The sequence below is a fragment of the Callorhinus ursinus genome, unplaced genomic scaffold, assembly GCF_003265705.2.
Source record: "Callorhinus ursinus isolate GAN/ISIS: 27379988/994484 unplaced genomic scaffold, GSC_fseal_2.0 scaffold110, whole genome shotgun sequence".
In the NCBI taxonomy this organism is placed as follows: domain Eukaryota; kingdom Metazoa; phylum Chordata; class Mammalia; order Carnivora; family Otariidae; genus Callorhinus; species Callorhinus ursinus.
Genome location: NW_027397172.1, coordinates 514,176 through 536,696, shown reverse-complemented (window position 1 = coordinate 536,696; position 22,521 = coordinate 514,176). Strand labels below are relative to the sequence as shown.

The 22,521-nt window shown below is 44.5% G+C and overlaps 1 protein-coding gene across 1 annotated transcript in view; it reads left to right on the top strand.

The window, feature by feature from the left end:
* The first annotated feature begins 3,118 nt into the window (after positions 1–3,118).
* The window catches only part of CRKL (CRK like proto-oncogene, adaptor protein), a 38,063-nt gene continuing 18,660 nt past the window's right edge, over positions 3,119–22,521 (top strand). Inside the window, exons 1-2 of the mRNA XM_025857278.2 lie at positions 3,119–3,565; positions 16,626–17,091. Coding sequence (XP_025713063.1) covers positions 3,255–3,565; positions 16,626–17,091 — 777 coding nt within the window. The 5' untranslated portion in view covers positions 3,119–3,254. The remainder of the gene's footprint in view (positions 3,566–16,625; positions 17,092–22,521) is intronic.

Genomic DNA, 22,521 nt, shown 5'->3' with positions numbered 1-22,521 from the left:
ATCTACAGCCAAACACTATTTATTAAGTATATATTATGTGCTGGGCACTGTGTTAGGCCCTGGGAATACAAAAAGTAATAGTAAAGTAGGCAGGCCTCCAAGATGCTTGGATTAGGAAGGGAGTGAAGCTTATAAGCAATCACAATGGAATGTAATAAGAATTTAGGCTGTGATAAAAAAAATGCAATCTTTCCATTTGCAACATGTGGATGGAACTAGAGGGTATTATGCTAAGCAAAATATATCAGAGAAAGACAAGTATCATATGATCTCACTGATATGAGGAATTTGAGAAACAAGATCATAGGATCATAGGGGAACGGAGGGGAAAATGAAACAAGACGAAACCGGAGAGGGAGACAAATCATAAGAGACTCTTAATCTCAGGAAACAAACTGAGGGTTGCTGGAGTGGAGGGGGGTGGGAGGGATGGGGTGGCTGAGTGATGAACACTGGGGAGGGTAGGTACTATGGTGAGCGCTGTGAATTATGTAAGACTGATGAATCACAGACCTCTGCCCCTGAAACAAATAATACATTACATGTTAATAAAAAAAAATTTTTAAAGATTTAGGTTGGGACCACAGTGTTTGCATAGAAATCATAGGGTGTGGTCAGATTTTGTTCCACTTTTAGAATATATGTGTTTCAGAATCACCAATAGGCAGGTGACTCCTAAAGCCTTCATGATTAGCCTACCAAAGGAGAAGCTGTAGAGAGATTAAGGGATGAGCTTCTTCTACACATAGAGGCTGGAGAGAAAAGTGCTATCAAAAAAAGACCAAGAAAGTGTATTTGGAGAGGTAGAAGAAATGTTAGTGACCCAGAAGCTTAAAAAAGTAAAAAAAATAATAAAAAAAAAGAATTCCTGAGGTGCCTGGGTGGTTCAATCGGTTAAGCATCTGCCTTCTACTCAGGTAATGATCTCAGGGTCCTGGGATGGAACCCTGCATGGAGCTCCCTGCTTCTTCCTCTCCCTCTGCCCATCCCCCCTGCTCGTGGGTGTGTGCTCTCTAATAAACAAAATCTTTATTTATTTTTAAAAAAGATTTTCATTTTAGAGAGAGCAATAATAATCTTATATGATTAATATATGTCAGGCACTATTCTTTCTTTTAAGATTTATTTGAGAGAGAAAGAGAGAGGTATCAGGCACTATTCTAAGCATTTTACATGTATCAGCTTGTTTAATATATAAGCCATGGAATGATTAAGTAATTGGCCCAAGGTCACCCAGCTAGTCAACTGGGAGCAGATTTGAATCCAAACAGTTTCTTTTCTTTTTTTTTTTTTTTAGATTTTATTTATTTGACAGAGAGCGAGAGAGCGAGAGAGGGAACACAAGCAGGGGGAGTGGGAGAGGGAGAAGCAGGCTTCCTGCCAAGCAGGGAGCCCAATGTGGGGCTCGATCCCAGGACCCTGAGATCATGACCTGAGCTGAAAACAGTTTCAAATTCTGTGCTGTTCAAATTGTACCTGAGAATAATACAACATGACAGTATTTGGGGGTGGAGATGAAAACCTGCTTATGCTGAGTAACAAAAGGCACTCAACCTTGACACTTCCCCTTTAGCTTACCTTAAGATGGAGATCACCCATCACCCTAGAATCTAGTATATGAGGGCAAAACGCCAAAATGAAATAACATTGACAAAGGGATCTAAGTATAGGTTTGTATTGACTGCGCCTCCTTTTTGGACATGCTTTCTTGTCTGTCCAGTTCCGGGAGCGGTGCTACCAATAATCGGGCACCAAAAGCCCGGTGGTTTTTCTCAATAGTCATTCATTCAACAAATAGTTCAGCATCAGGTCAGGTCCAGACATTGTGCTAGGCCCAGAAGTGAACAAGACAGACAAGATCCCTGCTTTTTTAAAAAAATTTCATTCTAGTGCGGGGTGCAGGGCGGGGAAACAGGTTACAAGGACCTGGCGGGAGCAAGGTTAGCCAGGGGTAATGCGAAGAGATTAACTCAGAGAAGCAGCGGAATCCGGAACAGACGAGGTCTTCAAGCCACGCACGGAGGAGTCCGCATTTTACTTGTATCAATTAAGCGCTAATGATGGCCAGATTGCACCAGACCGTAGACTTCTTAGTCCACTTAATCCTGTCGATCCAACCTTCACAACCCCCCATTTGTGCCTGTCGAGTCTCCTGGCCACTCTGGTTCCCTTAGCCTATCAGGCCACCTCAGGTCTAGGTCAACTCGTCCCTAACTGCTGGTCACCGCAGCCCCCGCGGTCATCTTCTAGAGCCACTTGGACCCATTGAGGCCTGTCCGCCCGTAGATTTCCCCCAGCGCTGGTCCCCCTGGGCCCCTCGGCCAGCCAGGTCACCTCAGTGCCACGCCTCCAAGGCCAGAGATTCGGCATGCACATTATGCTTTGTTCGCGGAGCAGGTTTTCGAAAAGCCGCTCCCTCTCGACTCCAGCTGTTTTCCTGCAAGAGCGGGGCGAGCCCACAGCGGCAGCGCCCCCGGCGGCGCACCGCAGCCCAGGAAGGGAGTGGCTGCAGCCAACACCTCCGCCTCCTCCGCCACCCCCGCCTCCTCCGCCACCCCCGCCTCCTCCACCACCCCCGCCTCCTCCGCCTCCTCCCGGAACGCGGGAGCGGCCGAAAGCGGCGGACGCCCCGACCGTCACGACCGTGCTCCTGATTGGTCGCGCCACGTGACGTCACGGGGAGGGCCCGGGCGGCAGCTGGGAGCCACAGCCCGCGCGTGCGCAGCTCGAGGGCACTGAGCGGAGGGGGGAGGTGGCCGGCCGCTTCTCCCGCGTCCGCCATTTTGTTGCTGTGGCTCTTGGGAACGGGCTGGGCAAAACCGCCCCGGAGGCGCGACGCTCCTGGGAGTCCGGTGCTTCGTGTGGCGGCGGGGGTCCTTGCAGAGCCGTGGGGGGCGCGGAGTCGGCGCGTTCCGGGCCAGGAGTGACTGGAAGCACCGCCGGTACGCCGGGCAGCCCGAGAATCCCGGGGCGGCCTCCGCTGCGGCTCGGCTTCTCCCGCCCAGACCTCGGGCTGTGCCCTGCATTCCCCGGGCCGGCTCCCTCCGTGAGGCGGCCCCGGAGCAGGCGGGCGGCGGCGGAGGATGCTGCGGGCCCGGAGCCGAGAGGAAGGTGCTGGCTCTGCCCTCTAAGCGCGCCTCGAGGTGTGCCAAGAGGCCCTTCCTTGGCCGCAAAGCCGTCTGTCGGGCAAAGGCGTCCAGAACAGACGAGAGCAGCCACCGCCCCGACCCGCCGCAGAGCCCCGGTCCGACACGATGTCCTCCGCCAGGTTCGACTCCTCAGACCGCTCCGCCTGGTACATGGGGCCGGTGTCTCGCCAGGAGGCGCAGACCCGGCTCCAGGGCCAGCGCCACGGTATGTTCCTAGTTCGCGATTCCTCCACCTGCCCCGGGGATTATGTGCTGTCTGTGTCCGAGAACTCGCGGGTCTCCCACTACATCATCAACTCGCTGCCCAACCGCCGTTTTAAGATCGGGGACCAGGAGTTTGACCACTTGCCGGCCCTGCTGGAGTTCTACAAGATTCACTACCTGGACACCACCACCCTAATCGAGCCCGCGCCCAGGTACGCGAGCGCCCGCGCTGCCCGGGCGCACAGCCCACTCCTACCGCGGAGGAGGGTCGAGAATGCCAGGGGTGGTTCGCTTGGGATCGATCGAAGAGTGGGGGGTGGAGGTGTGTAATTGAACCCTTTTCACCCCATTCTGAACCAAGTTATTTTCCAGAAGGCATTCTGAACGGAAGGCTAGTGTCAGGATCTGGGTCACTGGATGAGGGGATGCGTTGTAAACATGTTTAACGGCGGTTCATAGTTAAAAGGCCCGTTTTTTGCCTTTCGTCACGTTATCTATTGGGTTATCCTACTAAAGAAGAGTTTTTGTTGTTTTTAAACCTTTTTTGGGCCACAGACTTCTTTGAGAATCTCAAGGAAGCCATGGCATTTCCCCCTCCCTAAAAATGCGCGTACACACAACTTTACACACCGTTCAAGGTTCTTGGGCTCTCTGGTCCAGTTTAAGAACTCTTGGACTGCAGCCTTTTGGAACTAACAGCCGACAAGTGAAAATGCTTGCACGTTTAGATGCAAAACCTTTAAAAGTAAAATATCAGAACTATATATTGATACCTTGGTGCCAAGTTTGAATTACACCAGACACCTTTTGTTTTATAATTACAGAAATTTTAAAAGAAGATGCACTGGCTTCAGCGAGGACATATTTTTATTTTTTATTTTTTATTTTTTTTAAAGATTTTATTTATCCATTCATGAGAGACACAGAGAGAGAGAGAGCGAGAGAGAGGCAGAGGGAGAAGCAGGCTCCCAAGGAGCCGGGAGCCCGATGCGGGACCTGATCCCAGGACTCTGGGATCATGACCCGAGCCGAAGGCAGACGCTCAACCATCTGAGCCACCCAGGCGCCCCCAGCGAGGACATATTTTTGAGTTTTTATATTATAGTTAACCCCCAGGCTGGACCACTAATGGGCCAGAAATCTATTTGATTAAATTCTAAGGAGGAATAAAGCTAAAATGTTAATTACTAAAGGAAATATTTGAGCTACACTTTAATTCTATCCTAGCTTAATTTTAGATGTACATTTTGTACATCTGTAAGTCTTAATGATTAAGTAGTTAAGCATCCAGCATCCTCTTTTCCAAGTAAAATGCATTATTTTATTCGACTATTTGCTTTAATTTGTCTTCAGTGTTTTATCACGTTTCTTTTATTTAAATTATGCCAAATTTGAACTGAAGAAATTGCCTGGAGTTTTTTTAAATGAAAAGTATTTTACTGCCCATTTTGCTTCTTGAACTTCTGTTTTAAAAGGTTAGGGTGCTCATTTTTGGAATGAGTTGTTTTTGATTTTATAGATTTGCTGAGATGTCCCTCTGAGCTTTAACCTTTAAAAGCTATAATAATTAAGGAGCACCCAGTGGACACTTAACTGTTGCTTCCGTGGAATAAGAAGAAACAAAGCCATGACAGTATAATGACTGTAAGATTAACTGCTGAACTAAATGGACTTTAAAAACTGGGAGAAAGGGGCGCCTGGGTGGCTCAGCTGGTTAGGCGACTGCCTTCAGCTCAGGTCATGATCTGGAGTCCCGGGATCAAGTCCCACATCGGGCTCCCTGCTCAGCGGAGAGTCTGCTTCTCCCTCTGATCCTCCCCCCCTTCTTGTTCTCTCTATCTCATTCTCTCTCTCAAATAAATAAATAAAATCTTAAAAAAAATAAAAACTGGGAGAAAGTGATTATAAATCAAATAGTGTATAACAAAGACCTAGGCACCAAGAATCTGATTAGTGAAATCTCCAGGCCCCCAAAGATGCGGGTAGTTGGAGTCAACTTTGAGCGCAGTATATTCTGATATAAGGGGTTGGAGAAAATATTAGAACCAACTATAATGAGATTTTTAGTATGTTTAAGTGAATTACTTCTCCAACTCTTGGAGGTGAATTAATATCATTAATTTCAGGCATTTATTAAGCCATGCTATGTTCAAGGCATTGTGCTTGCTTTGAAGTGACACAGGTATTATAACAACAGCTGTTTCAGAAAATGTTGGTAAATGGTTTGATCTCCTTCTAGAGAGAGAAAAAGGAATATGCTGCAGTAGCTTCCCATTACCAACAAAAACAACTCCACATTTTTCATACATGTGTCTTTCCAGATACCAGACATAACTTTCTGTTTTGAATGCCTGTCCTCCCCCCACTCCCCACCTTGTTCTTCCTTCAGTGCAGTCCCGCTAGGCAACTCATTTAATCCCTGGTAGCCATCCCTGCCTACTTTCTCACACCTTTGTAGCTTTGCTCCACCTGTTGGCTGGGCTGCTGACTCTAGGTTGACTGCTTAAACCCGCCCCCCACCCCCACTCCTCACCTATTGAAATTGTAACTGCTGTTCTAGGCCCCTCAAATAATAGGGCCTTTCCCTCCCACTTACACGAAGCTGTAATTGTTTCTCCTCCTCTTCACTCTCTGCCCCAGGCATGTTGTTGTAATTTAGGTTTTTATTTTCTGTTGGTATCTCGGAGGACGATCACAATTCTGGTTGAATTAGATCCGGACTGGATTTTCTTTCTTAATCTTTGGATTTTCTCCCCTGAGCCTGAAATTTGAAAATTGGTTTGATATGTTTTCAGCCTTTGTAGAAAACTAGAGGTACCCTGTAAAGCCTTGGCCAAATGCAAGTCAGTTTAGTGCCTCTTCACACCCCAAACAAGATACATTAAGTGGTTTAGGCATCAAAACTGAGCTCTTAAGGCCAGAGTTTCGTGCCCTTTAGCTAAAAGTTCGTGTTTTGTTTTATTTTGCTTAGTGAAAAATTATAACTCTGACTTCCTCAGAATTTAAGGACTGGTGCTTGTTTTCTAGTCTGATCTTTTTTATTGGAATGTTCCTCAACATTTATATTTTTTTAAAAGATTTATTTATTTTGAGAGCGAGAACAGGAGAGAGAGCAGAGATGGGGTAGCCCCAGACACTGGGATCATGACCCAAGCCAAAGGCAGACACTTAACTGAGTCATCCAGGCACCCCTGGTTTTATATTTTTATTCAGATATTTACAAGAGTTATATCCCAGTAATGGGGACTGAGAACAATGGATGGCAGACGTACTTTCTCCATAATAGAACTTCTGTCTTATTGAAAGAGACAAACTAAAAGTAGGAAAATAAATAAAATACAGGATTAATAAATGCTATGAAGGAAATGAAGCTGAGCAGAGAGAATATAATAGGAGGGACCTACCTGGTATAGTGTGGTCAGGGAAAGCATGAAGCTACCCAAGGGTAGGGAAGAGGCAAGCCTTGGGAAGGCCTGGGCTAAGAAGGGGGGGAAGAGCCTTCCAGTCATAGGAAAGAGCTTACACAAAGTCCTGAGGTCAGGAAGATAGCCATTGGGTTGGGAGTGTGGTACTTAAATAAAGGGGTTCTATGAGAAGAGTTAGGAGATGTAATGGTCAAGATAAGGAAATTGGATTTTATTTAAAGTGCAGTGGGTCCCATGGAAGGAATTTGAAGCACAGGAGTGATATGGAGTTGACACTGTTATTTGGGTGCAAAATGATGGTGGCTGATGACATATATGTCACAGGTCATATAGACTGATGTAGAGCTGTGACTTGGAGGTGTCTGTTTTGGGAGTTAAGATTGATGTTGCTGATGGGAGGGGGGATGGTGAGGGAAGAGAGAGGAGGAAACAAAGATGACTCGGTACATTTGTAACTTTGTGTCCTCTCAGTTTATCTTATTAATTGCTTTTTGTATTTGTAGTGTTCCTGTGGTGGGTTTTATTTTTATTTTTTAAAAGATTTTGTTTATTTATTTGACAGAGAGAGAGAGAGAGAGAGCACAAGCAGGGAGAGGTGGCAGGCAGAAGGAGAGGGAGAAGCAGGCTCCCCCCAGAGCAGGGAGCTCGATGTGGGACTTGATCCCAGGACCCTGAGATCATGACCTGAGCTGAAGGCAGACGCTTAACGACTGAGCCACCCAGGCGCCCATGTGGTGGGTTTTAAATTTAACCCCCAAAAAGTGTCATATCGTATCATATGGCTTTTGTTGATTTTGAGTGATTCTAAAGGATTCTCTTTCAGCATGTGGGTGTCATTTTTTTTTTTAAAGATTTTATTTTTATTTATTGGGGGGGGGCCAGTGCCGGAGAGGAGCAGAGGGAGAGGTACAATCAGACTCCGTGAGGAGCCCAACGAGGGGCTTGATCTCAGGACCCTGAGATCAGGACCTGAGTCGAAACCAAGAGTCCGACACTTAACTGACTCAGTCACCCAGGCATCCTAGATGTAGGTGTAATTTTTTTTTTTAAGATTTTATTTATTTATTTGGCAGAGAGAGAGACAGCGAAAGAGGGAACACAAGCAGGGGGAGGGTCAGAGGGAGAAGCAGGCCTCCCGCTGAGCAGGGAGCCCGATGTGGGGCTCGATCCCAGGACCCTGGGACCATGACCTGAGCCGAAGGCAGACGCTCAACGACTGAGCCACCCAGGTGCCCCTAGGTGGATTGTTTAAATACGAAATCCATTTTCCTGTGGTTTAGAAACTGTGTTTTGCATAGCTTGCTTTGCTTATATAATTCTCTAGTTTTGAAGGCTAGGAGAAAAAGCTGAGAAGTAAAGTTTTTTAACTGAGGCAAGTGGACCCTTAGAAAATTTTTGATTTTTGTCAGCAGACATTGCACATCTCATGTACTTAGTAACATGGAACTAACATTGAATCAACAATCCCTGTCATGTTCTTGAGAAGGTTACTGGTGTTGAGTTTTTTTTTTTTTTTTTTAAGATTTGATTTGTCAGAGAGAAAGAGAGCACAAGCAGAGGAAGCAGCAGGGAGAGGGAGAAGCAGGCTCCCCACTGAGCAAGGAACCCAGTGCAGGACTCGATCCCAGCACCTGGGATCATGACCTGAGCTGAAGGCAGACGCTTAACTGACGGAGCTACCCAGGCATCCCTGGTGCTGAGATTTTTTAAAAGGCCATTTCCATGCTATCTGCTATGGTAGAGTAGTTGAAAAAGGATGCCCAGCTTAACCTGAGTGCCCAGAGGAGGGCCCTTCCACCTGTGAAGCGGAAGCCAAGCCCTGCATGGACCAGAGGATGCCATGGGCCACATGATCACACCTCCTTCCACATCCCCTGTTCTAAATATTGAGGGAACTCACATCTGGACTTTTAGAATTAGGAGTGGGGGAGAAGGATTACCAGTAATTTTGATTAGCATAGAATTTGGCACTGGGAATAAACCTTTGATTTTCCTTTTACTAGTAGTTTAAATCATCTAAATTTGATTCAAATGAGATACAAGAACATGGTCATTATGCTGGGAATGGAAGCTTGCCCAGTTAAGAGTTGCGTTCCCATGGCATGTAAAGTACTGGTAGCCATTTGATTTGTGACTTTTCTCTTATTTACGACTCAAATTTTTAACCTTAGAAAGAATTTTTTTTTTAACCTAAAGAGTTGGACTAGATTATTTCTAGGTTTCCTTCAGGCTAAAATATTTTAGTTCCTGATAAGTAAAAATGGACAGTGCTTATTAGTGGGAATTCAGATTATTTTAGAGTCTGAGCTGAGATCATACCAAGTAAGGTGGGGCCACTAAGCATGTGGCAACTAGTCTGGAATGATGACTGAGAGCATGAATGGGACAGTGGTGAACTGAAGAGGCTTGGACGGCAAACCAGATGGCATACAGGATTTCTTTGTATACAGAATTAAACCAGATATAGGGAATTGGGAGTGCTGAAGTTTTTGTGTTTTCAGAAGGAGGGGAAAAAAAGGATAGAAATCAAAAAGGATAGAAAAAAAGGAAAAAAAAGGAATGGGAAATGCTTCCCTGTCTTTGACATTTTATTTTTAATAGCAGGAATTTCACTGTATTGAGCCTACTCTACACCAAAGTCCAGTACTAGACTCAAGGCATACAATGGGAGTAAATCAAGTTAAAATGGAATACCTTGGGAGCTTAAAAGCAAGAATGATCAACTGAGGGGTCAGGGAAGGCTTGAAAGAAGAGATGAGAAGGAGGGGAGAAAAGATGGTGGCAGTGCCTGCTGGGAAGGGCACAGAGTTGTAATTAACGTGAGTGATGGGCAGTGAGGTAGGAAGGAAGAATAATGCTAAATTGTGAAGGGGCCTCCTGTGCTTTGTGAATGAGTTTAACAGTGGGAGCTGTCTAAAGCTTTTGAGAAGAGAATTGCCATGGCCAGTTAGACTTTAGAAACTGTTCTGGTGTGGGACTGGGTAGGGAGAGAGTCTAGGGTATGGGACTAATTAAGGGCTGTTACAGGAGAAGGAGTCGTGAGAAGCCTAACTGAGATCACATGCTTTCGGACTATAAAGTAGAAACTAACAGTCTTCGCTGGGCAATTGCATGTAGACGGTGAGGAAAGAGATATGACTTCAGGGATGATTCAGTGGTGTCTTGAAAGAAGGGAAGAGAATTGATCCGGGTGAGGAGGGATGATTGTTTTCAGTAGGGAGACTCTGAGATGCTTACTGGAAGCCAAGTTTAGCAGTCTGATGGGTTTGTTATTAAGAGAGTTGGGGGCTAAATAATGTAGATTTGAGAGTCTAAACTTAGCTGGGCTACACAGAATGAGCAGAAGAGCTGTGGAATGGGGTGGAGAGGTGGCCACAGGCATAGAAAGAAAGCTGTAAGTGATGGTGTGAATATCTAGGGATGGGAAGGTGAGGTCCTCAGCATTCAGTGCCATTTCACTAGAGAGTTTTTTTAGCCAGTCTTCTTAGAATTGATTCTCTTATTGGGGCGCCTGGGTGGCTTTTAGTCGGTTGAGCATTGGACTCCTGGTTTTGGCTCAGAAGAGGGGGAGGAGTGTCCGGTTCCTGCTGGGGGCGGGGTCGGGTCTGCTTGAGAATTCTCTACCTCTGCCCCTCCCCCCACTCATGAGCACTCTCTTTTTCTAATAAATAAGCCTTTTTTTTTTAAAGATTTATTTATTTGAGAGAGAGACAGAGCGAGCAGAGGGAGAGGGAGACAAGCAGACTTTCCGGTGAGCAGGGAGCCTATGCAGGGCTCGATCTCAGGACCCAGAGATCATGCCCTGAGCCCAAATCAAGAGTTGGGCTCTGGACTGACTGAGCCACCCAGGCACCCCAATAAATAAGTATTTATTTTTTTTTAAGATTTTATTTATTTATTTGACAGAGACATAGCAAGAGAGGGAACACAAGCAAGGGGAGTGGGAGAGGGAGAAGCAGGCTTTGCGCGGAGCAGGGAGCCTGATGCGGGGCTTGATCCCAGGACGCTGGGATCATGACCCGAGCCGAAGGCAGACGCTTAACGACTGAGCCACCCAGGCGCCCCTAAATAAATCTTTAAAAAGAAGAATTGATTCTTACCTATTTTGTTTTTTTCCCCAACTTTTTACTGTGAAATATTTTCATACATACAAGAGAGTATGTATAGACATGTATATAATAAGAAAATTCATCATTACCCACGTGACCCCTTTAAAAAACTAGATTACCAGTACCTTTGAAATTCTCTCAGAAGTTGTATTCCTTCTTTTGCATGAAGGAAATTTTAAGCTTAGAAGATATTAATGCTCAGGTTTAAAGAAAATGTTTTATCTGTGCTTTATATACGAAGCTGAGAATACTTTTTACCTAAAGGAGAGGGGGTTCATTGACATTAGGTAGGAAAGGCCAATTTCCAGTTAGTCATCTAACTAACCGCTCAGTATGCTGTGGACTATAGGCACAAGACAGGGAGAAGCATGGGTCTTAGAATATTTGAATGGGCTTGGAAAACTTTGTATGTAAATTTTATTTTTTTTAAGATTTTATTTATTTGAGAGAGAGCTCACGAGCAGGGTGAGGGGCAGAGGAAGCAGCAGACTTCTCGCTGAGCAGGGAGCTGGACTTGGGGCTCAATCCCAGGACTCCGAGATCATGACCTGAGCCAAAGGCAGGTGCTTAACTGACTGAGCCACCCAGGCACCCCTCTTTGTCTGTAAAATTTAAAGAGGAGTTTACAGATGCTCTTTTACAGTCTTGATCAAGGAACAAATGGAAAATGAATTGTTGCAGTTTTATGTTACATATTACTTTGGGCTGTGGGACCTGATAGAAAGGGCAGGATAATTTGCCCTGGCATCATCATGGTTTCATGTCTACAGTGGAACTAATGTGTAATTTGCAGGGAATTTTGATGAATACATGAGTTTGAGGATATGGGGTGGAAGACTTTGAATTTATGTCAGGGATGTGGCTGGGAGATTGATTTGATGTGAATTGAGGGATCTGGGTATGTACTAAATTGGGAAATGAGCCCTATGGTCACTCTAGCAGTATAATGGTGGAGAAAGTATAAGCTGTCCTCCATCTTTGTCACATTTGCATACATCCTCCTCACCAGGGAAGTATTGAAAGTTGAAAAGCACCCTCTGCTCTTTTAAGCCAGTAATCTAGACAACGAATCAGCAAATTTTCAATAAGGGGGCAGATAGTAAATATTTTAAGCTTTGTAGGCCGTATAGTCTCTAACAGTTTCTCAATTATGCTCTTACAGCACAAAAACAGTCATAGACAATACTATAAATGAGTGAGTTTGGCTGTGTTGTAATAAAACTTTATTTACAAAACCATACAGTAGGCTGAATGGCCCATAGGCCATAGTTTGCAGGCTCCTAGGCCAGACTCAGTTTTTGTATAGTGTCCTGAAGTGAAGAATGGTTCTTCTATTTTTGAAAGAGTGTATTTTAAAAAAAGAAGAGTATACAACATAGGCCGTATGTATAGTCCGTAAAGCCTCAAACATGTACCAGCCTTTTAGAGAAGTTTGTCAACCTCGAGGGCCTCGCCAGCAAAGCTCCTGGTCTGTGCTTATAGGAATGAGTAGTGTGCCCCATGAGGTATGGGGAGGCTGGGGAAGGGAGCGTTTGAACCTTCGGGCCTCTAGTCTTTTTCTGATTTAGAACCAAAATATGTAAGCCTGTCTTCAACAAAATCTTTCAGTTCCGGAGGGGGCTAGTCTTCAGCTTCTAGTGCATTGCCTCCTTGCCTGTTCTCCTGCCCCTTAATAGAACTCACGCCTTCCTTTGAGTGCTCCTTGACCCTATCAGCTTCTGTCATGGCGTATTAATTACCCGTTGTGCTGTGTTTTTGTCTTCTAGTCTCTCTGCTAAATTGGCAGTCTTTTAAGAGCAAGAACTTGGTTTTAATTCATTGTCTGCCAAGTTCTACACCTGATCTTAGCCAAAAGGCCGAGAAGCGATTGTCTCCCAAGTTCTTAGTATATAGTAAGTCTGGTGGATACCTGGGTAGATGAATTTTGTTAGTGTTAATCCCCACTGAAACTGTATTAGTGTCCTCATAATTTGTGGTGTAGAAATACCTGCTTTTAAGTATACAGATAATGAAATACCCTTGGCTGGGGTCTGAGATGGAACTGATTGTGCTTTTAGTAAAGTATCTGAGATTTATGTAGTACTACCCAAACTTTTCACAGATTGTGGCCCTTGAAATAGGGGCATGGTGTACCTTAAAGACGGTAGGGGTGGGGAGCTAATTGGATGCTCAGTAACAACCAGGAACTATTGTGCATGTTTCACATACAATCTGACGTTAATTCCCATGCACCCAAAAGACGCGGGGTTTATTCCCGAGGCTGACTAGCTTAGAGGTTATGAGTGAGTACTCTAGAACCAGACTGCCTGAGTACAAATATAACCCTGTGTTGGCATTGGCTTCCTCATCTGTAAGAGGGGGATAATCACAGGATTGCTGAGAGGATGAAATAATTTAAAGTCTGTATAGACTGCAAACAGTGCCTGGCATAGGTAGGAAGTGTCAACTCTATTACTATTGCTACTCCTGCTATCTCTTTTCATTTTTTTTAATCTCTTTTCAAAATGTATTGATATTAAGCAGTTTGCCCCTCAGTATCACGTTGTTGTTAATAAGCAATAAGATCTTAGAGGGTTTTTTTTTTTTAAAGATTTTATCAATTTATTTGAAAGAGTGTATTTTAAGAAAAGAAGGTTTTTTTAAACAGAGGCAGAGTGCGAGTGAGTGCAAGCAGCGGGGAGCAGCAGTGGGAGAGGGAGAAGCAGACCCCCTGAGATTTTAGAGGTTTTAAATCAAGCTCCTAATCACCATGGCATAATACATAGACTGCTGTTAATTCAGTTGTTTGTATACTCTATTAAACTAGTCATTTACATTTAAAAGATGTAAGTTTTGCCAAATTATGAAGACTGCCTTTTGGAAAGTAGTGTGGCAGTGTGTACCAAGGGCCATGAAAATGTCCCTGTTCTTTAATCTGGAAATCTAGGCTTTACAAAAAATCTAATATTGAGATGGTTCAGTTGGTTGGGCATCCGACTCTTGGTTTCAGCTCCGGCCGTGAACTCAGGATCGTGAAATTGAGCCCCAGGTTGGGCTCTGTGCTGGGCATGGAGCCTGCTTCAGATTCCCTCCCTCTCCATCTCCCCCTCTCCCCCCTAAAAAATTGAATATCAAGAAACTGTATTCAAAAGACTTTGTTGTGTTGATGATCAAATAGGGAGAAAGAAAAACTAAATATCCAAAAACACAGGGATGCTTAATTGCTGCAGGCTCACAGGATGAAATGTTATCCTGACATAAAAGTAAATGATCATGTAGATCAGTGATATAGGGAAACACCTGTAGTATGGTATTAGGCAGAAAAACTGCCATGGGCACACACAGGACTCTTTTAAGAAAGCCATAAAGTTTGGGTGCCTGCATGGCTCAGTCTGTTAGGCGTCCAGCCTTTGGTTTCAGCTCAGGTCCTGATCTCATGGGTCATGAGATCCAGCTTGGCGTTGGGCTCCATGCGCAGCGGTAGTCCACTTGGATATTTTCTCTCTCTCTGCCCCTCTCCCTGCTCATACACTCTCTCTCTCTCAAATAAATAAATCTTTTTTAAGATTTTATTTATTTATTTTGACAGAGAGAGAGAGAGACAGCGAGAAAGGGAACACAAGCAGGGGGAGTGGGAGATGGGGAAGCAGGCTTCCCGCCGAGCAGGGAGCCCGATGCGGGGCTCGATCCCAGGACCCTGGGATCACGACCTGAGCCGAAGGCAGACGCATAACGACTGGGCCACCCAAGCGCCCCGGTCTTTTTTTTTTTTTTTTTTAAAGCCATAAATTTGGCCAGGGGGAAGGGTGAAAAAGTAGCTGTGATGGGGCGGGAGGTGGGGGGGTTTTTTGTTTTTTTTTTTTTCTTTTTTGGGGGGGGCTGCGTGTTGTTTTTGTTTTTTAAGACTTTATTTTATTTGTAAGTAATCTCTGTACGCAACAGGGCTTGAATTCAGAACCAGGAGATCAAACGTTGCATGCTCTACTGACTGAGCCAACGAGGCATCCCTTGTTATCCTTTTTTGCTGAATGTTGTAACATGGTGGCATTTTTTATAAAGGAAAAAAAATTAAAATGTTTAAACATAATTATACGCAAACAGTGAATCATGGAACACTACATCAAAAACTAACGATGTAATGTATGGTGACTAACATAAAATAAAATGTAAAAAATATTTAAACGTAGGAGATCGCGTTGTTATATGAAGTAACTTTTTAGATCATTAATTGAAGGAAAGAAAGAGAGTGGACATGAGTTAATAGATGATAAAACAGGGGCACCTGGGGGGCTTAGTTGGTTAAGCAGCCGACTCTCAATCTCGGCTCCAGTCATGATCTCAGGGTCCTGGGATTGAGGCTTGTGTTGGGTTCCCCGCTCAGGAGGGAGACTGCTTGAGGATTTTCTTACTCCCTCTGCCCCTCCACCCACTTGCACACACTCCCACCACCCCCAAATAAGTAGATAAATAAATGATCTTTTTAAAAAAAAGATAAATTGGGGGGTGCCTGGGTGGCTCAGTTGGTTAAGTGACTGCCTTTGGCTCAGGTCATGATCCTGGAGTCCGGGGATCGAGCCCCACATTGGGCTCCCTGCTCAGCAGGGGGTCTGCTTCTCCCTCTGACTCTTTCCTCTCCTGCTCTCTCTCATTCTCTCTCTCTCAAATAAATAAATAAAATCTTTAAAAAAAATAAAAATAAAAAGATAAATTGGAAACCATAGTGGTTAAACAGGCATTTCCTATTTTTGGCTTACTCTACCTCAAGGTTACTCTAGAACGGGGCTCTGGTGATGGATGGTTGCAGGCAGTCACTTCAGAGGTGCGAACTCTTTGGATGAAGCCCAGGGTTTGTTACTCTGGTGTAGATTCTGTGCTTTAGAAAAGTTAAGTGGTGGAGGGAGCTAATGGTAAAATAGTTTTTTTCCCCCCCGCAAGTTGGTGTATTTGCAACTTCTCAGAACATTTCTTAGATGAAGAGAGACTGCTATACTTCTTTTGCAGAAGAGGCGTTATAGATGGGGGTGTTACTGGAGAGCAGGGACTGCACTTTTATAACTGAACCTGGGAGGGTATTCTGCAGCTTGGCAAATACAGGCTGATCTCTTGAGCATAGCAGAGGGGTGTGGTGGTGTCTGGACTGATGCTTTGATGAGAGCTCTTGCCTGTGAGTTCTGCAGTGAAAAGGTCCCTGTGTTCATTTTGATGCTCAGATGGTGATTTCTGCATAAAATGCAATATGGGTTTGTTTCTTTGTTTGTTTTTAATTTGACAGGCGTATAAACCCTTTTTTGGTTTTTGTATTTTGAAGGACACAGAAACTGAAGCCTTTGTCATTTTCTCTCTGGATGCCCAGGGAAGTGTGCAGGAAGCATGCCATAGATTAGGACCAGGAGGAAAAATGTGTGATGGCTGTGACAGGGTCTTAAGGAAGGCAGCTACTGAACTTACTCAAGATTGTAAAAATAAATTCAGACCAGTTGTATCTCTGTGTAAACAAAAAACAAAAAAAAGTCTGTGTATTCCTGTGAAACAGAGATGGTGTGTGTGTGTATGCACTTGACATGTGATTTAACAAGGTCTATTCAGGCAATACTAACTGCAGAACATAAAACAGTGTGACAGAACCTTCTTAACTACTGAGAATATAGCCAGGGAAATAATTCATTGTAGCGGAGAATGGTTTTTTTAAAAGTTTGACAAACACTACTGGTATCGAGTTAAGATTTTTCTCTTAGGGTTAATTTTCTTTCTCTCTGAAGGTACCCAAGCCCACCAATGGGATCTGTATCAGCACCTAACCTGCCTACAGCAGAAGAAAATCTGGAATATGTACGGACTCTCTATGATTTTCCTGGGAATGATGCTGAAGACCTGCCCTTTAAAAAGGGTGAGATCCTGGTCATAATAGAGAAGCCTGAAGAACAGTGGTGGAGCGCCCGGAACAAGGATGGCCGGATTGGGATGATTCCCGTTCCTTACGTTGAAAAGCTTGTGAGATCCTCACCACATGGAAAGCACGGGAATAGGAATTCCAACAGTTATGGGATCCCAGAACCTGCTCATGCCTATGCTCAACCTCAGACCACAACTCCTCTACCTGCAGTTTCCAGTACTCCTGGGGCAGCGATCAACCCTTTGCCATCCACACAGAATGGACCTGTCTTTGCCAAAGCCATCCAGAAAAGAGTACCCTGTGCTTATGACAAGACTGCCTTGGCATTAGAGGTAAAATTTACAGGGCTGGTTTTTTGGGTCTTTTTGACATTCGGTTTTCATTTTTAGTTTTAATTTTGTTTCTGCAAAGTAATGACTGCTCACTTAAAAGTTCTGTTCAGGGGAATAAGATAACTAGGTGATTTTGGAAGATCCACTGTGAGTGTCCCACATGACTCTTGTCCTTTCCTATCCTTGTTTCTCCCAAGGTGTAGTCTCTTCTAGGTTTAGTCTCACAGTAGTTGGTTTTCTTTCCAATGAGAAAAGATGATGGTTAGTAAAGACCCATGACCTAGACACGAAATCAGCATACAGGTAGACACATAGCCACTTGTACAGGTCCATATTTCTGACATTGTGATTAGTTGAGAAATATGAATAAATGTCTTAAAATTCCTCTTCAGCTAGGAAGAAATAAAAGTCTAAAATATCTCAGACTGGGGCCCCTGGGTGGCTCAGTCAGTTAAGTGTCTACCTTCTGCTCAGGTCATGATCCCAGGGTCCTGGAATCAAGCCCCACATCAGGCTCCCTGCTCAGTGGGGAGTCTGCTTCTCCCTCTCCTTCCTGCTTGTGCTCGTGCATGCTCTCCCTCAAATAAATAAATCTTTAATTAAAAAAATATATATCTCAGACCTTACCAGATTTATTTTTTTTAAGACTCTTGGAGAGCTTAGCATGTAACTGTGGCTTTCTGAACCAAGAAGTTCTGAAGACCAGTGTTGATAAGCCTTTTGAGGGCATAAACTGTGTATCACAGAAAGTAGAAGTTTGATGAGACATCCAATAAACCTGGAGTGACCATAAATGAGCACAAACCCCAGAGGAAGAACAGAAGGATTTGAAAAATAGATTTTTTGGGTACCTGGGTGGCTCAGTTGGTTAAGTGTCCGACTCTTGATCTCAGCTTGGGTCTCAATCTTAGGATCATGAGTTCAAGCCCCATGTCGGGCTCCGTGCTGGGTGTGGAGCCTACTTAAGGGGGGAAAAAGATTTTTAAAAAATTAATATTTTTAGAATAGTCCCATATATTTTTCATGTTATTTTTTACGAGGTATAAAATACGTGCAGTGAGATGGGCCCTAAATATTAACATCACAGAATGCGGAATTTGATGCCACAAATCCTAGCTCTTTCATTTGTAGATAAGTTGTGAAAATGCTTTGTGAGCCACAAATTATTAGGTAAATAAGTATCATTATAATATTATTACGGTTGAATATTCTTTGTTGGTATTATCAAATTACATATATGTTGGAGAAGCTGAGATTACACTAGTGATTGTTCTTTGTGTGTTCACCCCAAAGTCAGAGTAGGGCAGGGTTGGGAGACAGCCCAGGTACATGACAGAAGGATGAAGTAATGGAGTCTGTTGGCTTCAAAAAGCAGAACTTAACCCATAGAACAGCCTGTCCACAGATAAAAGCTAGCATTGATTTTTGTGTGTGTGGTTTTTTCCATTGGTTATCCTCCGTTTTCCTTGGATGAAGAGTAATGTCCGAGCGAACTACACCTGAAGGTTTGTTGCAGAGTCTGATTACTTCTCCCTCTCACATTGGCTGTAAAGGAGTAAGTTTCTGGGGCTTGTGGCAGGGACCAGGTTTAAGCAGGAGCCACATGCTTTTAATGCTTCCCAGTGGAGGAACAGGAAAGAAACAAGACTGAATCCTGGCTGAGTAGACCTTCCAGCTTTCTCATCCCCACACAGACCTGCCCCTGCACAGGTATACACCCCTAGCCTAGTTCACACAGCACCCTAAAATTACGTGGGGTGTTCTGGGCTCTAAAACCTTCCAGTTTGCATAGTGATTCCTGCCTTTTGAGGCATTTTCACATCTGTTGTCTCATCATAGGAGTGGAGAGCTCGGATTCAGAGAGTTGTTGTGACTCACATGTGTTAGGCGCATGGGGGTTGAGGCACCCAGTCAGAATTCCAGACTCCATAGAGGAAGTCAGGAATTGGGCTCTTACCTGAGCTAGGGTTTAAAGTCTCACTCCATTTAGGCCACCTGCCTGTTGACCTCTAGCTCTAAGATGTGTGTGCATTTTAGAAACCTGTATCTCCTGTGCATTGCTCAGAGTGTGCATCGGGGGGATTGTAGAGTGGAAGACCGGATACTATAAAGGGGGTCATTTATTTTCTTTTTTTTTTAATAAGATTTATTTATTTATTAAGAGAATGCGGGCGGGAGCCGGGGCGGGAGTGGGAGACACAGAGGGAGAGGGAGAATCGTTGAGCAGAGTGCCCACTCAGCAGGGAATCCCAGCACGGGGCGATCGCAGAAGATCTCAGATCCCTGAGGTCATGACCTGAGCTGGAATCAAGAGTTGGCTGCTTAACTGAATGAGCCACCCAGGCACCCCCAAAGGAGATCATTTAGAGCTTGGTGAGCAGATAAATGTGGGTAGGTGCCTTAGATCAGGATGAGGATTAAAAGCCTGGCTAATGATGGCTATTGGGGCGCCTCGGTGGATCAGTTGGTTAAGCATCTGCCTTCAGCTCAGGTCATGATCCCACCATGCTGGGATTGAGCCCCGCTTCAGGCTCCCTCTCCCTTTCCCTCTCTGCCCTGCTTGTGCTGTCTCGCTCTATTTCAGATTTTTTTTTTTTTTTAATTTATCTGACAGAGCGAGAGAGCACAAGCAGGGGGAACAGTAGAGGCAGAGGGAGAAGCAGGCTCCCCACTGAGCAGGGAGCCCGATACGGGGCTCGATCCCAGGACTCTGGGATCATGACGTGAGCCAAAGGCAGACACTTAACTATCTGAGCCACCCAGGTGCCCTCGCTCTATTTCAAATAAATAAATAAAATGATGTATATTTTAAGGTAACCCACATACTTGACCGTTATGCAGTTCTTGTTTCTCAGACCCCAGAAAGAGGTTAGTCTCCTTGTGACACTACCCCAGCTGTGTTAAGTCTCATCAAAGGCTTGCTTTGGTGTTTCACCAAGAGTGTAAGGGGGACCCGAGTAGTAAACTTTTGCCAAATTCCACTTGATGGTATTTCTCATTCTGTATATTTAAATGAGACTTTTGGCTATAGCATAAGTAAATAGTTCTATGAGCTGCGTTATCTTCTAAAACTTAGTGCGTGTCTGATCTTGTTAAAAACAACTCTCTTGAGACTTTTGCAATTAGGTTACCAGGAAAAGTATTAAAATTAAAATAAGAAAGGTGAAATAAGTAGGACAAGATGTGCCAGTAATTGAAGCTTCCTTATTTCCCTTGATGGTATTAGAACGATGAGGGCTTAGGTGAACTTTATTTCATGAATCATTTCACACTATTTTCATAAAACTTGATTTTCAAAACATTCCTACAAGTAAAGAGAGATTTTATTTATTTTTAATATTTATATTTGTTTTTATAGATTTTATTTATTTATTTGAGAGAGTACGCACATGCATGTGCATGAGAGCGGGGTAAGGGGCACAGGGAGAAGCAGAATTCCTACCAAGCAGGGAGCCTGATGCAGGGCTCGATCCAGGGACTCCAGGATTATGACCTGAGCCAAAGGCAGAGACGCCCAACCGACTGAGCCACCCAGGTCCCCATAAAGAGAGATTTTTGAAACAGGTCTGTGTTTAGCCGTTTTTCTCTCTTGTTTACCTCTTTTCAAGAAGTGAGTTGATGCTTGGGATTTAATTTGAAAAGGAATACTTGGGTACCTGGGGTGTGGTAAAGCAAGATGGTCAAGGAAAGATCATGGACCTGCATTCAAGTCCTGGCTTTTCGTAGTGTGATCTTGGGCAAGCTACTTCAATTCTTTGGAGTCTAAAAGGCACCCTTGTTCTGAAAGTTGATGTGAGTTTGTTCATTAATCATCCATTCATGCAACCAACCTGTGAGGGATGTCTTATAGGTTCCTACCACCAAGGTGTTTACCACCTAGTGAGAGAATAGAGACAGAAACCAGCAATGTGGTAAGTGCTCTAATAACACAGAGTAGGAGGGAGAGTGGGGAAGGGCGAGGGTAGGAGATGGGAGTGCGGGTATTTGTCTGGGAAGCCTTCCTGGAGGAGGTGACCCTCAAACTGAGTTTTTTTTTTTTTTTTTTTAAAGATTTTATTTATTTATTTGAGAGACAGTGAGAGAGAGAGAGAGAGCGAGCACATGAGAGGGGGGAGGGTCAGAGGGAGAAGCAGACTCCCCGCTGAGCAGGGAGCCTGATGCGGGACTCGATCCTGGGACTCCAGGATCATGACCTGAGCCGAAGGCAGTCGATTAACCAACTGAGCCACCCAGGCGCCCTCAAACTGAGTTTTGAAGGATGAATAGAAGTTAGGTGGGTGAAGTGCCCGGAGACATTCTTGGCAGAGGTAAGAGCTTAACATGAACAAGACTTAATACCACCAAGTAGCTGCAGGTTGGTAAGAGTGTAGTATGTTGGGCAAAAGCGGCAAAAGACAAAGCAGAGGAAGTGGGCTGTTGCCTTGTCATCAAAGGGCTAGGCTGAGGAGACGAACAGTTTTCTTATGTTGCCTTCACTGAGGCATAAAATAGCCAGTTTCTCACAACTGATGGTTCTGAAGTTTGCAGGCAACTTACCTTTTTATTGATGGATTTTTAAATAATTTAGAGCAAAAGCTTGAATCTCCCTATGATACCATTCTCACACGCTTGTATTCCAGTATACTTTCCTGACTAGAAAAGAAAGGGAAGAACTTTCTTCTTCTTTTTTTTTTTTTTTTTTAAAGTTTTTTTTTTTTTTTTTGACAGAGGAGAGACACAGCGAGAGCGGGAACACAAGCAGGGGGAGTGGGAGAGGGAGAAGCAGGCTTCCCACGGAGCAGGGAGCCCGATATGGGACTCGATCCCAGAATCCTGGGATCATGACCTGAGCCGAAGGCAGACACTTAACGACTGAGCCACCCAGGCGCCCAAGGGAAGAACTTTCTTAGCATTGTCCTTAACTCTGGGGCTGCATACCTATGATTATTTGCTGTATGAAAATTTGTATCCAGGCATCTAAATGGAACCTCAGTGGAGCTTTCCCCTGTGGTATGGATTAAGAGAACAGTTGGTGAGGGTGCCTGGCTCAGTCACTTAAGCATCAGACTCTTGATCTTGGCTCAGGTCTCGATCTTAGGGTCGTGAGTTTGAGCCTCATGTTAGGCTCTACACTGGGCATGGAGCCTACTTAGTTTAAAAAAAAAAAGTTGGTGACAGTAGGGATCTGTGGGAATCAGAGTCAGTGGAACAGATTCTGTGGAGGAAGAAGAACATTTTCTTGGCCTGCAAGTGAGGCTTCAGGTGACTTAGGATGGGGAAGAAAGGCAAGTTGAGTAATAGTTAGATCATTCAGTCTGCCCATCTTCCTAATGCTTTTAGCTTTCTGCAGCATCTAAATCCATTGGCCCTCTGGCTCCAAAAACACTCCTTCAGCAAAGGTTTACTGAGTACTTACAATGTGGCAGAAATTGTTAAGGAGTTTGGAGTTCA